Source organism: Phocoena sinus, chromosome 16, assembly GCF_008692025.1.
Source record: "Phocoena sinus isolate mPhoSin1 chromosome 16, mPhoSin1.pri, whole genome shotgun sequence".
Classification (NCBI taxonomy): domain Eukaryota; kingdom Metazoa; phylum Chordata; class Mammalia; order Artiodactyla; family Phocoenidae; genus Phocoena; species Phocoena sinus.
This window is the reverse complement of record NC_045778.1, coordinates 26,503,001-26,518,538: the sequence shown is the minus strand read 5'-3', so window position 1 is coordinate 26,518,538 and position 15,538 is coordinate 26,503,001. Positions and strand designations below refer to the sequence as shown.

The following is a 15,538-nucleotide window of genomic DNA, read 5'->3' as shown; positions in this document are numbered from 1 at the left end:
CTTTCTGAAAGGGTAAAGAATTACAATACTTGCTTTGCAAAATGGGTAAGAATAATAGTTTTTAGCCAGGGTTGCTTGTCTTAAATAAGTTTAAGACAAAGAATGTATTTCTCTCACCCTGATCTAAAAAGAAAGTTACTCTTCTCTGATTCGAGGAAATAAAGCAGTACATAAAGGTACATATCATGTAGATATAAACACTAGAAAGAAACTCCGTAGCCACTCTTGCTCTTTTTCTTTCTCTCCTACTCTGCTATACTAATACTTGGGCATCCAGCCTGTCTCCAAATGTTTGGTACCACCTTCTTTTCAACCTCATGGAAGCAGTTTTCAAGCAAAATTGATCACTCGCTGAGACTAGGCCAACCTCAGTGTTCTAACTCTCCAGACCACCTAGGCTCACCCTTGAAGTATCAGTCTCCTGTACCCACCTGATTTACCCAACTGTAACACACAAATGAATGGCCTCAGTCTTTGTGGCTCACTCCTCTGGTAAGAACCCTCTTTTCCCACATTCAGAGAGGCAACCTTGTTAAAACCACTAGTACATATTTTAGGGATGTCACAACCAAAGCATCTACATTTTGTGAATTACATAGAATAAGAGGGTTACACAACTATCTGAAGGGAACCTGAGGTCAGAATCCATGTCTTTTTTTAAAAAATATAAATTTATTTATTTATTTTTGGCTGCATTGCATTGGGTCTTCTTTGCTGTGCGTGGGCTTTCTCTAACTGTGGTGAGCGGGGGCTACTCTTCGTTGTGGTGTGCAGGCTCCTCATTGCAGTGGCTTCTCTTGTTGAGGAACACGGGCTCTAGGAGCACAGGCTTCAGTAGCTGTGGCTTGCGGGATCTAGAGTGCAGGCTCAGTACTTGTGGCACACAGGCTTAGTTGCTCCACGGCATGTAGGATCTTCCCGGACCAGGGCTCAAACCTATGTCCCCTGCATTGTCAGGCAGATTCTTAACCACTGCACCACCAGGGAAGCCCAGAATCCATGTCTTCTTGACAACTTCATTATTCTTCCCCCATCCTATATGTCTTCCCTCAACTATCTGTTAAACCAGGATGAGATAAAGTGGAACTAGGTTAACTACTCTTCATTCCAAGATGGAAAAACTTAGGTCAGAGAGGAGATTACCTAACAACCAATTAAAGGCAGTTTTCCTCAGACCCAGTCAGCTAGGCTAGCCATTATTTTCCCTTTGTCCTTTACCAAAACAAAGAACTAAAAAAGTATGCCATAAACCCAAGAACAAAATACACAACCTAATGACTTTTTTTAACACAAGAAGTTATGTGGGACTTCCCTGGTGGTGCAGTGGTTAAGAATCCGCCTGCCAATGCAGGGGACACGCGTTCAAGCACTGGTCTGGGAAGATCCCACATGCCGCGGAGCAACTAAGCCCGTGCGCCACAACTACTAAGCCTGCGTTCTAGAGCCTGCGAGCCACACCTACTGAGCCTGTGCGCCACAACTACTGAAGCCCGCACGCCTAGAACCCGTGCTCTGCAACAAGAAAAGCCACTGCAATGAAGAAGCCCGCGCACCACAAAGAAGAGTAGCCCCCGCTCGCCGCAACCAGAGAAAGCCTGCGCAAAGCAACGAAGACCCAACACAGCCAAAAAAAAAAAAAGTTACATGATCTGTGTGCATGTTAATTACTACCAGTAGGCATACTTTAGAACCTGCTATAAATAGCGACTGTCATAAATAGCTGGTGAGTGGCACTTGATCAATAGCCTTGGGATAAGGGGTTTTCTTATCAAAAAAAGAATAAGAAAGGTTTATTAGTGTCTCACCTACTGATCTAAGAGAAAGATATTCTGCAGTAGTTTTAATATGATACTCTAGCACTTAAACTAATTGTCCTTGAGAGTCAAAGTTGGAGGACTCAGACTTCCTGATTTCAAAACTCAAAGCTCCAGTAATCAAGACAGTCTGGATTGGCATAAGGATAACATACAGACATACAGACCAATGGAACAGAGTCCAGAAATAAAACCTTACATTTATGGTCAATTAATTTTTGACAAGGGTGCCAAGACAATTCACTAGTGGATAAAAGTCTTTTTAATAAGGTACAGGGAGGACTTCCCTGGTGGTCCAGTGGTTAAGACTGAGCTTCCACTGCAGGGGGCACGGGTTTGATCCCTGGTCAGGGAACTAAGATCCCACACGCCGCAAGGGTGGCCAAAAAAAGTAAATTAAAAAAAAGAAAAAAAAAAGGTACAGGGCTTCCCTGGTGGCACAGTGGTTGGGAGTCTGCCTGCTGATGCAGGAGACGTGGGTTCGTGCCCCGGTCCGGGAAGATCCCGCATGCCGCGGAGCAGCTGGGCCCGTGAGCCATGGCGGCTGGGCCTGCGCGTCGGAGCCTGTGCTCCGCAACGGGAGAGGCCACAACAGTGAGAGGCCCGCGTACCGCAAAAAAAAAAAAAAAAAAAAGGTACAGGGACAATTGGATAGCCACAAGTAAAATAATTTAGACCTCCCAACTCAAATATATGCGAAAATAAACTCGAAATGGATCAAAGAGTTAAATGTAGGAGCAAAATCCATAAAACTCTTAAAAGAGAATATAGATGTAATTCTTCACGACCTTGGATTAGGCAATGGCTTCTTAGATATGAAGCCAAAAGCACAATTGACCAAAAAGAAGAAAAAGAAAAGAAAAAAGATAAACTGGATTTCATACAAATTAAAAACATCTGGGGAATTCCCTGAAGGTCTAATTGCTAGGAATCCAAGCTTTCACTGCCCAGGATGCGGGTTCCATTCCTGGTTGGGGAACTAAGATCCCACAAGTTGTGCAGCATGGCCAAAACAGAAACAAACAAACAAAAATATCTGTGCTTCAAAGGATACCTGCAAGAAAGTGGAAACACAACCCACAGAATGGAAGAAAATATTTGTAAATCATATGCCTAAAACTTATACCCAGAATATATAAAGAATGCTTACAACTCAACAACAAAAGGACAAACCACTCAATTAAAAAATGGGCAAGCAATCTGTATAGACATGTCTCCAAAGAAAAAAATACAAATGGTCAATAAACATAATATCATTAGTAAACAGGAAAATGCAAATTAAAACCACAATGAGGGGCTTCCCTGGTGGCGCAGTGGTTAAGAATCCGCCTGCCAATGCAGGGGACACGGGTTTGAGCCCTGGTCTGGGAAGATCCCACATGCGGCAGAGCAACTAAGCCCAGGCGCCACAACTACTGAGCCTGTGCTCTAGAGCCTACGAGCCACAACTACTGAAACCGGCGCACCTAGAGCCCGTGCTCCGCAACGGGAGAAGCCACTGCAATGAGAAGCCTGCGCACCTCAATGAAGAGTGACTCCCGTTCGCCGCAACTAGAGAAAGCCTGTGCACAACAACGAAGACCCAACACAGCCAAAAATAAATAAATAAAATAAATATATTTAAAACCACAATGAGATAGCACTTCAGACCCTCCAAGACGGCTATAATCAAACAGAGAGTAGCAAATGTTGGCAAGGGTGTGAAAAAATTGAAACCCTCAAACCATGTTAGTGAGAAGGCAAGATGATGCAGTCCCTTTGGAAAAAAGTTTGGCAGTTTCTCAAAAAGTTAAGCGTACGGTTACCATGTGATCCAGCAATTCTACTCCTATGTATATACCTAAAAGAACTGAAAACATACATCCACATCAAAAACCTGTATGTGATTGTTAATAGAAGCATGACTCATAATAGCCCAAAAATGTTAACAACTGACATGTACATCATGGATGGATAAACAAAATACGGTATATCTAAAGAAATATTATTTGACTATAAAAAGAGTACTGAAAATGTCCTAGGGTGGGCAAACTTTGAAAACATGCTAAGTGAAAGAAGCAAGACACAAAAGAACACATGACTCCATTTTTATGAATATCAAGAATAGGCAAATCTATAGAGTCAGAAAATAGATTAGTGGTTACCAGAGAATGGGGAATGAATTGGGTTTCCTTTTGGGGTGATGCAAGTGTTCTTGATTTAGATATTGGTGACAGCTGCACAGCTTTATGAATATACTAAAGCCCACTGAATTGTATACTTTAAAATGAAAAATTTTATGGTATATGAATTATATCTCAACAGTGATAAAGATAAACAAGCATAGGAGACCTAAAAGTTTACTTAAACACAAACAAAACAGAAACCTGAATGCTTTGAATTCAGTTTTATAACTATGATCTTTTTTTTCTTCAACAATAATCATAATGATAACAACAGTAGGTACTTATTAGACTTGTAACAAGCAGTTTATACTTAGTATTCTCTCTCAAATTATCTCAATGACCTTGTACAGGGGTTATGATCCCATTTTATAGAAAGGAAGTTGAAGTTCAAAGAGGCTGAGTAATTTGCCCAAGGTCATATCAAGGTAATTAAGTCTGACTCCAGAGGTTCTTTTTTTTTAGAGATTTTTTTTTTTTGGCCGCATTGCACAGCATGTGGGATCTTAGTTCCCCGACCAGGGATTGAACCCGTGCCCCCTGCAGTGGAAGCACGGAGTTCTAACCACTGGACTGCCAGGGAATTTCCTGGAGGTTCTGTTACACCATTTTGTCTTCCTTAAAACAGTGGCTTACTGGTCTCTAATACTAAGTTATTTTTCAATGTGTTATGTTGTTCTTTCTGTCTCCATCAACAAAACAGATATTATTTCAGGACCCAGGATTAAACAATGATCTTTCTTCCTTAGTTTGCAGAGCACAGGGCAAAGACAGAAAAAAAGTCCCATATGACAAGTTTTTATTTGTATCAAATTACAGAGTACCATAAGTAAATATAAGATTATGACTTGAATATTGTAATATAGCTTATAATTTGGCAAATTATTTAATTATCCAAAGTTTATTACATGTTTGAGTACACACTGAAGAAATTACTTGGCATAACTTGGCAAGATAAATATTTCTGTACCTTATTTAACCATTTATTATGTATATATGTGGTACATATATGAACATATGTGTGTATATATATTTGTACACACACTTCTGAATTAAATATACTTGTATAAAAGCTAAAGATTTATATACTGATATTATCTTTAATTCCTTTAAAAAATCTATCATATTAAATTGCGTCTGCATTCAAAGCAGAAATGTAAAAAAATGATCACTTTACTAAGTACACATGAATTTACAAAGTAATAAAAATGAAACAAAATTTCTATTGAAATGTTATATTCCTGTTTAATTGACATTTAAGTGGCACTATCAAACTATGGAAATAAACCTCCGATTTTAGGTTGCTGAGAGAATAAAGATTCTAGTGTGTACTACTGTACCCTCTAAATTAAGATGAACGTTATTATAGTAGGAAAGGTAGCGTTTAATTTTCTTCTTTATTAATATGGGAATTCTCAGGAAGCCATCAGGGCAGTGTCTGTACTCCTGGGCTGCGGTTTCCTGCTTTTTCATCAGTGGAAGTCTGGCTTCTCAGGAAAGGTGCAGCCAGTCCGCCTAATGATGACACTTGCTGCATAGTGGCCAGCACGGATGCATTCAGTCAGGGGCTTGTCAGAGACCAGCTGAGACAGAAAACCTGGAACACAGACAAAAGGGAAATACATGAGTATTGTGTAACAGCATCAGAAATGTCATATGGGTCAGAACGAAAAATGGTCTACATACCTATGCCTTTCTTCAGTCTTGATAGTGAAGTGTCAAACCTCTAGGGTTAGAGAGTTCTTTCGTAATATTTCTTTTAAAGAGGTCTTTTAAAGAGCTCAAGTCGGGATGTGACAACTCACCACCAAGTCAACCTAGTCTTTCTAAGCCTAAACTATCATGCTTTCCTTGATAAGGAGACTTTAACTCTGAGATTAAAAGGTTGTAAGTAAGAAATACTGGTCAAATAATATTATATTGGGTCTTTACAGCTGAGAAATTATTAGTTATGCCTCTGCCTATCTCTCTGGATTCCTTCTGTATTGATGTCATACCTAGAAAATTGCTATTTGGAAAAAATATCTGGGTATCTCTCCAAGAACAAATTTGAGAGTTGAAAAGTTATGAATGACCTTATACCTCTTTCACTCCCAGAAGTAACAGCGAAATAATTTCTATAGTCAAGCACCATGGACGGGCTTGACATTAAAATAAATACGGTAAGGTAGGAAACAGGCCTTCTGCTTCTGACCAACATGAAATAAAAGGAACCAGATTTACCCTTTTTCCTGAAACAACTTTTTTATTTATTTATTGTTTTGCAGTACGCAGGTCTCTCACTGTTGTGGCCTCTCCCGTTGCGGAGCACAGGCTCCGGACGCACAGGCTCAGCAGCCATGGCTCACGGGCCCAGCCGCTGCGCGGCATGTGGGATCTTCCCAGACCGGGGCACGAACCCGTGTCCCCTGCATTGGCAGGCAGACTCTCAACCACTGCGCCACCAGGGAAGCCCAGAAACAACTTTAAAATAAAAACAAAACACATGCAACAAAGTTTTTCAAATATTGTACATCAGCCACAAAAGATCCATGAAAGAAGGGAAACAAATGAGGTAAACTGCAAAAGTTACCAGGCCACAACACATGGAAGAACAGCCTAGGCAGAGCCTGACAGTTTCACTGACTTGAGAAGATGGAATTGGGAGTCAAAGTAGGATAAAATTAAACATCTACACAGACTGATCAGGAAAAAAAGAGGGGAGCTATAAATTGCCAATATTGGTAATAAGAAATATGACATCACTATAGCATCTACACACGCTAAAAGGATAATAAGGAAACATTAACAACTTTATGCCAATAGATCTGACCAGTTAAATTGGACAAACTTCTGGAGAGACACAAACTATCAAAGCTCACTCAGGAAGAAATAGATAATCTGAAGAGCCTTCTATCTATTAAATATTTGATTTTATAATTAAAAAGCATATTAAAAGCACATAAATAAAGAAAATTCCAGGTTCAGATGGTGTCACTGGTTGAGTTCTACCAAATATTTAAGGAAGAAAAATAATGTCAATGCTATACAAACTATTCAGAAAACTGAAAAGGAGAGAATACTTCACAACTCATTATTTGAGGCCAGCATTACTGATACCAAAATCAGAAAAGATGCAAATATTTTACAAATCCAATCCAGTAGTATATTTTTAAAAAGATAATAAATCATAATCAGCCAGCATTTATCCCAGAAATACAAGGTTGATTTAACATTCAAAAACCAATCAATGTAATCTACCACACTAACTAAGAAAACCATAAGATCATCTTCACAGATGCCGAAAAAGCATCTGACAAAATCCAAGATCAGTTTCTAAAAAAAAACTTTCAGCAAACTAGGAATAGAAGGGAACTTCCTCAACCTCATAAAGGGCACTTGTGAAAAACTTGCATTTAATATCATTCTTAATGGTGGATGATGGAATGTTTTTCCCTTAGAATTGAGAACAAGGAAAGAAAGTTTGTTCTTAAACATTGTACTGGAGACCCTAGCCAGTGCAATATGGCAAACAGAAGAAAGAAGAAAAAGCGTCAAAACTGAAAATGAAGTAAAACTGTCTTCATTTGCAGATGGCATGACTGTCTATGTCTACGGTTCTCAACAATGCCAAATGTTCTCTGGGGGGCAAAACTGCCAATGTCTGGAGACGTTCTTGGTTGTCAAACCTGCAGCAGAGGGTGCTACTGGCAACTAGTGGGTAGAGCCCAGGGATGCTGTTAAATATACTATGATGTCAATAATGCCGAGACTGAGAAATCCTGGTCTATGTAGAAAATCCTATGGAATCTAGAAAAAAGTTACTAGAACTACTAAGCGAGTTTAGTAAAACTGCAGGATACAAAATCACTATGCAAAAATCAATTGGATTTCTGTACTAGTAATGTGTATATATAGCAATTGTATATGCCAGCAAAATTGATATTAAAATACTATTCACCATGCCATCAAATATGTGAAATACCTAGGGCTAAATATGACAAAAGCTGTGTAAGACATTTATTTACACTGTAAATGACAAAACAGTGCTGAGAAAACAAAACAACAATGCTGAGAGAAATTTTAAAAAGCTAAGTAAATGAATAGATATAAAGTGTGCAGAGATCAGAAGATTCAGTATTGTTACCAGCTCTACTGATTCAATGTAATATCAACCAAAATTCTAGCAGACTTTTCTAACAGAAACTGACAAGCTGATTCTACAATTTATGTGGAAATGCAAAGAACTTAGACTAATCAAAACACAACTTTGAAAAGAAGACTACTTGATTAAAAAACTTATTACAGAACTACAATAATTGAGACATTATGGCATAAAGATAGACAAATCAATGCAACTGAATAGACGGTCCAGAAATAAACCTACTTCTATATGGACAATTGATTTTTACAAAGGTATTAAGTAATTCAATGAAGAAAGGGTAATCTTTTAAACAAATGTTCTTAGAAGAGCTGGATGGCCATATATGGAAAAAAAACAAAAACAAAAGCCCCCACTTCTACTCTTCCTCACATCAACCACAAAAATTAACTTGAAATGAAACATAGGTCTAAATGTAAGAGCTAAAACCATAAAACTCTGAGAAGAAAACTTAGGAGGAAATCTTAGTGATTTTGGACTTGCCAAAGATTTCTTAAGACATAAAAAGTATAAACTTTTCTTTTTTTTTTTTGCGGTACGTGGGCCTCTCACTGTTGTGGCCTCTCCCGTTGCGGAGCACAGGCTCCAGACGCGCAGGCTCAGCGGCCATGGCTCCCGGGCCCAGCCGCTCCGCGGCATGTGGGATCTTCCCAGACCGGGGCACGAACCCATGCCCCGGTAGGCGGACTCTCAACCACTGCGTCACCAGGGAAGCCCAAAAGTATAAACTTTTATAAGAGAAAAAATAATTTTGACTTTGCCAAATTAAACACTTTTATACTTCAATAACAAGAAACAACCCAATAAAAAATGGGCAACAGTGTTGAACACTTTAGCGAAGATAAACAGATATCAAATAAGCACATGAAAAGATGTTCAACATGATTATTCATTAGAGAAATGCAAATGAAAGCCACCATTAGATACTACTGCCCACACACCAGAATGGCTAAAATTAAAAAGACTGACAAACCAAGTGTTGACAAGGGTACAGATCAACTGAAACTCTCATATACTGATTGTGAGATTATAAAATGATAAGCCCCCCTTTGAAAACCATTTATCTGCATCTTAAAAAGTTAAACATACACCTACTATATGACTCAGTTTTTCTATTTCTAGGTATTTAACCCAAGGTAAAGGAAAGCATTTTTCCATACCACGATTTGTAAATGAATGTTCAGAGCATCTTTACTTGGAATAGCCCGAAACTGGAAAACAATCCAAGTAGCATGGAAGCAGTAGGTATGTCCATGGTGATGGTTTCATAGATGTATACCTCATTCAACATTTGTAAAACTGTAACTTTAAACATGTGCAGTTTACTGTATGTCAATTATACTGCAATAAAACTATATAAAAAATTGTTGTAGTTATAAATAAGATAGTCAAGAACAGAAGAATCTGGGGCTACTTCCCTCTTAGAAAAACCTGAGCTGCTGTATGTAGCAGTACTCAAATACTCAGAAGAACAGATGATAATGAGAAACTGCTCCGTAGCCAGACTTTTAGGCCCTCCCATAGCCCCTGGGCAGCTGGGGGGTGAAGGTTAATTTAAAAGCTGTGGTGTAGTGACCTGTAGAGAGCATTATAAGAGATTTATGTTCTTTCTCTTCTACCATTCTGACCACACAGGCTTCTCCCTGTCAGATTTGGGGAATGCTCTGTATCCAATAAAATAAATAAGTACGCCCAACCAAAGAATAATTAATTTGGTTAATGGAGTGATATATTTTGAAGACATTTGCTTAGAAAGTGAAATCACTCTCTCAAGAGGTTTAGTAAGAGTATTTTATCAATGGGTTTTCAGGTAACAGTCAAAGGTCGATATTAACTTTCAGCCAAACTGTGAGACTAAACTGCTCAGCCCACACAGTGAATGCAACAGATGCCAAATTTAGTCAGATCAGCTTACAATGGAAACACGTCTATCAGAAGACTTACAAGGAACATCTGTTTTCCTCATTTCTCCTGGTATGTTTGAGAGAAAAGAAAGCTTATGTTTATGAAATATTTTTGTGAAGCCTAAATACCAGCATCCTCTTTCTAAGAGAAGAGCAAGCTGATGATTGAAGTCCCCTGAAGAGACATTTTCTTTGACAAGTGGAAAACCTGGATGCAGAAAAAAGCTAAGACCTTTGCCCCAGGTGAATATCAGTTCTTTAATAATCTATTTTAAAAAACGAACTGAGATGAACTACAGATGTTATACAAACAATTTTAAGTGGAACCTTCATAAAGTAGCTGGTGTGAATCTTCAGAAGTTGTATAAAATAGTTTAAATAAAGAGAGCTTATATTAAAGCTCCCTTATATTATATTATATTAAAGAATCATAGGAAATCCTTTTATAATAGGAATTAAACATTCCCAAGATACATTTTTTATTGTGTAAAATATACATAACCTAAAAATTACCATTTTGACCATTTTTAAGTGTACAATTCATGGCATTAAGTACATTTTGCAATGTTGTGTAACCATCACCTCTATCGATTTCCAGAACTTTTTCATCACACCAACAGAAACTATACTCATTAAACTCTCCATTACCCCTACTCCTGGCCTCTGGTAACTGCTATTCTTCCTGTTTCTAATTTGCCTACTCTGGGTACTTCACGTGAGTAGGATCATGCAATATGTGGCCTTTTGTGTCTGGCTTATTTCACTTAGCATAATATTTTGCAATATAATTTTTTAAGTTTAGATTTCAATTATTAGCTGGCCTAAAATGTACTTTTAAAAAACTGTATTTGGAAATAATTTCAAATTCAGAGAAAACTTGCAGGAATAAAAACAATGCAAATAGTACCCACATATCCTTTACCCGGATGCACTTACTGTCAACATTTTGTTCTTTCTGTGCACATGCTCTCTTTTTGTACAATTTTCCCCCTAACTATCTGAGAGGAAGTTGCATCTGTCATCTCTCTTTACCTTTAAATATATCTATGTGTCTTCCCTGAGAATAATGCTATTCTCTTACATAACCATAGTCACCAACTTCAGTAACACTGTTAGAATACTGTTATCTACTCGACTGTCCGTACTCCATTTTGTCAATGACCCAATAATGTCCTTTATAGCATTTTTCTTCCTTCTAGGATAGAATTTAGTCTAGGATTTGTCATATTTTTAGTCTCCTTTATCTTGAATATTTCCTCAGTCTTTCTTTGACTTTTGTGAGAAGGACATTTTCAAAGAATACAGTCTTCTGCTACTCTGTATTTAATAGAGTGATTCTCATTTTGGTTTGTTTGGTATTTCCTCATGATTAATTCAGACTATGCGTTCCTGGCCAGAATACTAGAAAAATTATGCTATTCTTCTCAGGGTATCACACATTTAAGAGCATATTATGTCTGGCTGCTGTTCATTGGTGACAATTTTGATCACCTGATCAAGGTGTTGTCCTATTTCCCTTGCATCTAACAGGGAGCCTGTTGGTAGACAGTTTAATACCATGCAAATATGCTACTCCCCATCAAGAATCCCAATCCCTTCTCCCAGATTTAGTATTCACTCACGATTATTAACTGAAGCAACTTAAACTGTGATGATTTTCTAACTCCAGCACTCCTTTCACATTTACCAGTCAGCTTCTGGCATTTTACTATATGCAAGAGCTTACCTTTTCTCCCATTTATTATTTTTAATCTATTTATTTATCAATAAGGAGCACAGACATTTTTGTTTGTTTTTGGTTTTTTTTTGTGGTACGTGGGCCTCTTACTGTTGTGGCCTCTTCCGTTGCAGAGCACAGGCTCCGGACGCACAGGCTCAGCAGCCATAGCTCATGGGTCCAGCCGCTCCGCGGCATGTGGGATCCCCCTGGACCAGGGCACGAACCCACGTCCCCCGCATCAGCAGGCAGAGTCTCAACCACTGCGCCACCAGGGAAGCCCAGACTTTTGTCTTTTAATCAATGGTTTATAATTCATTACAGCCTTTAATTTGGTGCTCAAAATGTCCCACTTTTTGCCAGTAGGAGCACCTTCAAGCTGGCTCAGGTGTCCTTGGACCTGCCCTCACACTATTTTGGAGCACTTCCTTACTTTCTGGCATTATGTTCTGGGCTCTTAAACCCACCCTATCCCAGCCCTGGAATCAGCCATTTTTCCAAGGATACCTATTTCCTATTAGGGTGGAATAGTATTAGAGATCAAAGTGTGGGTGGTAAGTGCATTCTTTGCTTTTGGACTCTGTCAGTGAATTGAGCTAGGAAGTATGCATGTACACACATGCACAGATATACATACTTACACACATAAATGTGTACATATGTATATACATATATACACAGAACTATTTTAGAAATTGAGTTGACACCAATACTTCCAATTCCAGTCCATCCCCACAGAGCTCTTTCTTACCTTCCCCCCTTCCATTATCATGATTTTGTACTTTCTTCTATAGTGAAAACCCTAGCTCCCAACAATATCAACACATTTATTTATTGGCTCAGTTTTTTTTTTTTTTTTTTTAGTTTTTTTAAAAATTGGCATGTAAGTTGATCCACAATTGGCTCAGTTTTGAAATATCTCTTAAAACAGCTTCAAAATTGCTTCACCACTTATTCTACGAAAACCCAAATCTACTAAAAAGAGTTTGGAATTGGTTTGCTGTTCTCCAATGTACTCAAATACTGTGTTCAGTTTGCTCTTTAGATTGGTTCTCTTTTTTACTCCACTTTAGAATGGTTCACTTTACTTAAGACTGAAAAAAATGTTGGGCAGTTTGTTTTCAGTTTCCTTTCCCCACTTTCATCCTTGTTAATTTAATGTGTCTTTAAAAATATGTAGAATATTAACATGTTTCCAAGTAAAAACTCTAAAAAAGGTATACTCAGAGAAGTGTCACTTCCTTTTACACTGTGCCCCTCTGTGCCCGTCCCCAATGTATGTACCCAATTTCACTGTTTTCTGGTTTGTCTTCCTGTGTTTATTTTTGTAAAGGTAAGCAGATATATGTGCATTTTCTAATTTCCTCTTCTTTCTTACACAAAAGGAGGGTAGCATAGAATACATGCCCTTTTGCACTTTGCTTTTTTCACTTAAAACACCACCTGGAAATCACTGCATATTTATACATAGAGATTCTCCTCATTCTTTTTTACAGCTGCATAGCACCATATTGTATGGATATACCATAGTTTATTCACTCCATCTCCTATGTGTGAATGTTCACATAGTTTCTAATGCTTTGAAATTATAAATAATTCTGTAATGAATAACATTTTGCATACATATTTTTGTGTTGTTGGGTGTGTGTGTGTTATCTTTGGGATAAATTTCTACAAGTAGAATTTTCTGGGTTGAAGGGTAAATATATAAGCAGTTTTGTTAGATATTTCCAAATTCCCCCTCCTTGGGGTTGAACAGTTTTGCATTTCCACTAGTGATGTTTGAGGGTGTCTGCCTCCCCACAGCCTCAATAAGAGAGTATACTGCCAAGCTTCTGAATTTTTGACAATCTGATGGGTTAGAAACAATATCTCGATGTAACTTTAATTTGCATTTTTCTTACTATGGGTGAGGTTGAACATCTTTTTATATGTGTAAAGAACAAATCTCTTTCTGTGAGTTGTTTACTCTGATCTTTTGCTTATTTTTCTATAGAATTTTTGGTCTCCTCTGCCCCCCCCGACCAATTTTTAAAAGTTCTCTGCATTTTTAGAATATTATTCCAATAAAGTATTTTTTAGGTAGGAAAAATGCAAATAATGACAATATGCTATTAATATATACCAATTCTGTGCCAGTAAGTAAACAAAGTGCTTATTCATATTTCATTCACTGAATGTGGTGAATTATAAAAAGTGTGGTTGGCAGACACTATAGCAGATAAATATGGCTTGCAGATAAATTTAAAAAAGAATTTTGCACTCTTTTACTGAAGATTTTGGGCCTAACAAGAAGTCAAGAAGAAAAATCTTAAATAACTGACTTGGCATGTGTACTTAATATGAAAAAGTACCTTAGAAGCTCTTTTTTAGGGGCCATTAGCTTACAGTCCTTGTCAGTACATCATGTTGAAAATGAAGGGTAAGGCTCTGCATATATGCCTTTCAGCACAGCCATGAGAAGAGGAACAGGAGGCATAACACTGGAGAACAAGAAATATCAGTAGTTTTCCAAATCAAGAACTCATATACTGAGGCGATTTTTGTTACCTTTTTACTTTGGTTCATTCTCTCTGTGACCTCTAACTCCCCTCTGATCCTTTTACAGATAGGCTTATCCCAGGGCCTCTCAGACTTTCCCCAAATTTAGGCCAAGTCCCAGACCTTAGGTCTCCAACTGTTGAGGCACAGGGTAGGAGAAGGCTTCAATGACATTGAATTTGGTTCCTAGGGCTAGTAACAGCTGGCTCTGAATCCTAGAACAATCACAGACCCAGAGCTCTCAGAATAAACCTCTGTCCATTAACAACTGGTACAGCTTATTACCTTCTGGTAAATTTCATTTGGAATTTTCTTTTACTGATGTTAAAGAGAGTGATCCGCACATATGGTCACCTTATCTTTGATAAAGGAGGCAAGAATATACAATGGAGAAAAGACAGCCTCTTCAATAAGTGGTGCTGGGAAAACTGGACAGCTACAGGTAAAAGAATGAAATTAGAACACTCCCTAACACCATACACAAAAATAAACTCAAAATGGATTAAAGACCTAAATGTAAGGCCAGACACTATAAAACTCTCAGAGGAAAACATAGGCAGAACACTCTATGACATAAATCACAGCAAGATCCTTTTTGACCCACCTCCTAGAGAAATGGAAATAAAAACAAAAATAAACAAATGGGACCTAATGAAACTTAAAAGCCTTTGCACAGCAAAGGAAACCATAAACAAGATGAAAAGACAACTCTCAGAATGGGAGAAAATATTTGCTAATGAAGCAACTGACAAAGAATTAATCTCCAAAATATACAAGCAGCTCATGCAGCTCAGTATCAAAAAAACAAACAACCGAATCCAAAAATGGGCAGAAGACCTAAATAGACATTTCTCCAAAGAAGATATACAGGTTGCCAACAAACACATGAAAGGATGCTCAACATCACTAATCATTAGAGAAATGCAAATCCAAACTACAGTGAGGTATCACCTCACACCAGTCACAATGACCATCATCAAAAAATCTACAAACAATAAATGCTGGAGAGGGTGTGGAGAAAAGGGAACCTTCTTGCACTGCTGGTGGGAATGTAAATTGAAACAGCCACTATGGAGAACAGTATGGAGGTTCCTTAAAAAACTAAATATAGAACTACCATATGGCCCAGCAGTCCTACTACTAGGCATATACCCTGAGAAAACCATAATTCAAGAAGAGTCATGTACCACAATGTTCACTGCAGCTCTATTTACAATAGCCAGGACATCTAAGTGGCCATCGACAGATGAATGGATAAA

The 15,538-nt window shown here is 38.0% G+C and overlaps 1 protein-coding gene across 4 annotated transcripts in view; it reads right to left on the bottom strand.

Annotated features, from left to right (window-relative positions):
• Positions 1 to 4,185: 4,185 nt before the first annotated feature.
• ADK (adenosine kinase) overlaps positions 4,186 to 15,538 on the bottom strand; it is a 502,519-nt gene continuing 491,166 nt past the window's right edge. For 3 of the 4 annotated variants that reach the window (XM_032608840.1, XM_032608842.1, XM_032608841.1), the window contains exon 11: positions 4,581 to 5,573. In XM_032608840.1, coding sequence (XP_032464731.1) covers positions 5,449 to 5,573 — 125 coding nt within the window. In that variant the 3' untranslated portion in view covers positions 4,581 to 5,448. Of the gene's footprint in view, positions 5,574 to 15,538 lie in introns of all 4 variants that reach the window. The other variant, XM_032608837.1, reaches the window with a different exon arrangement.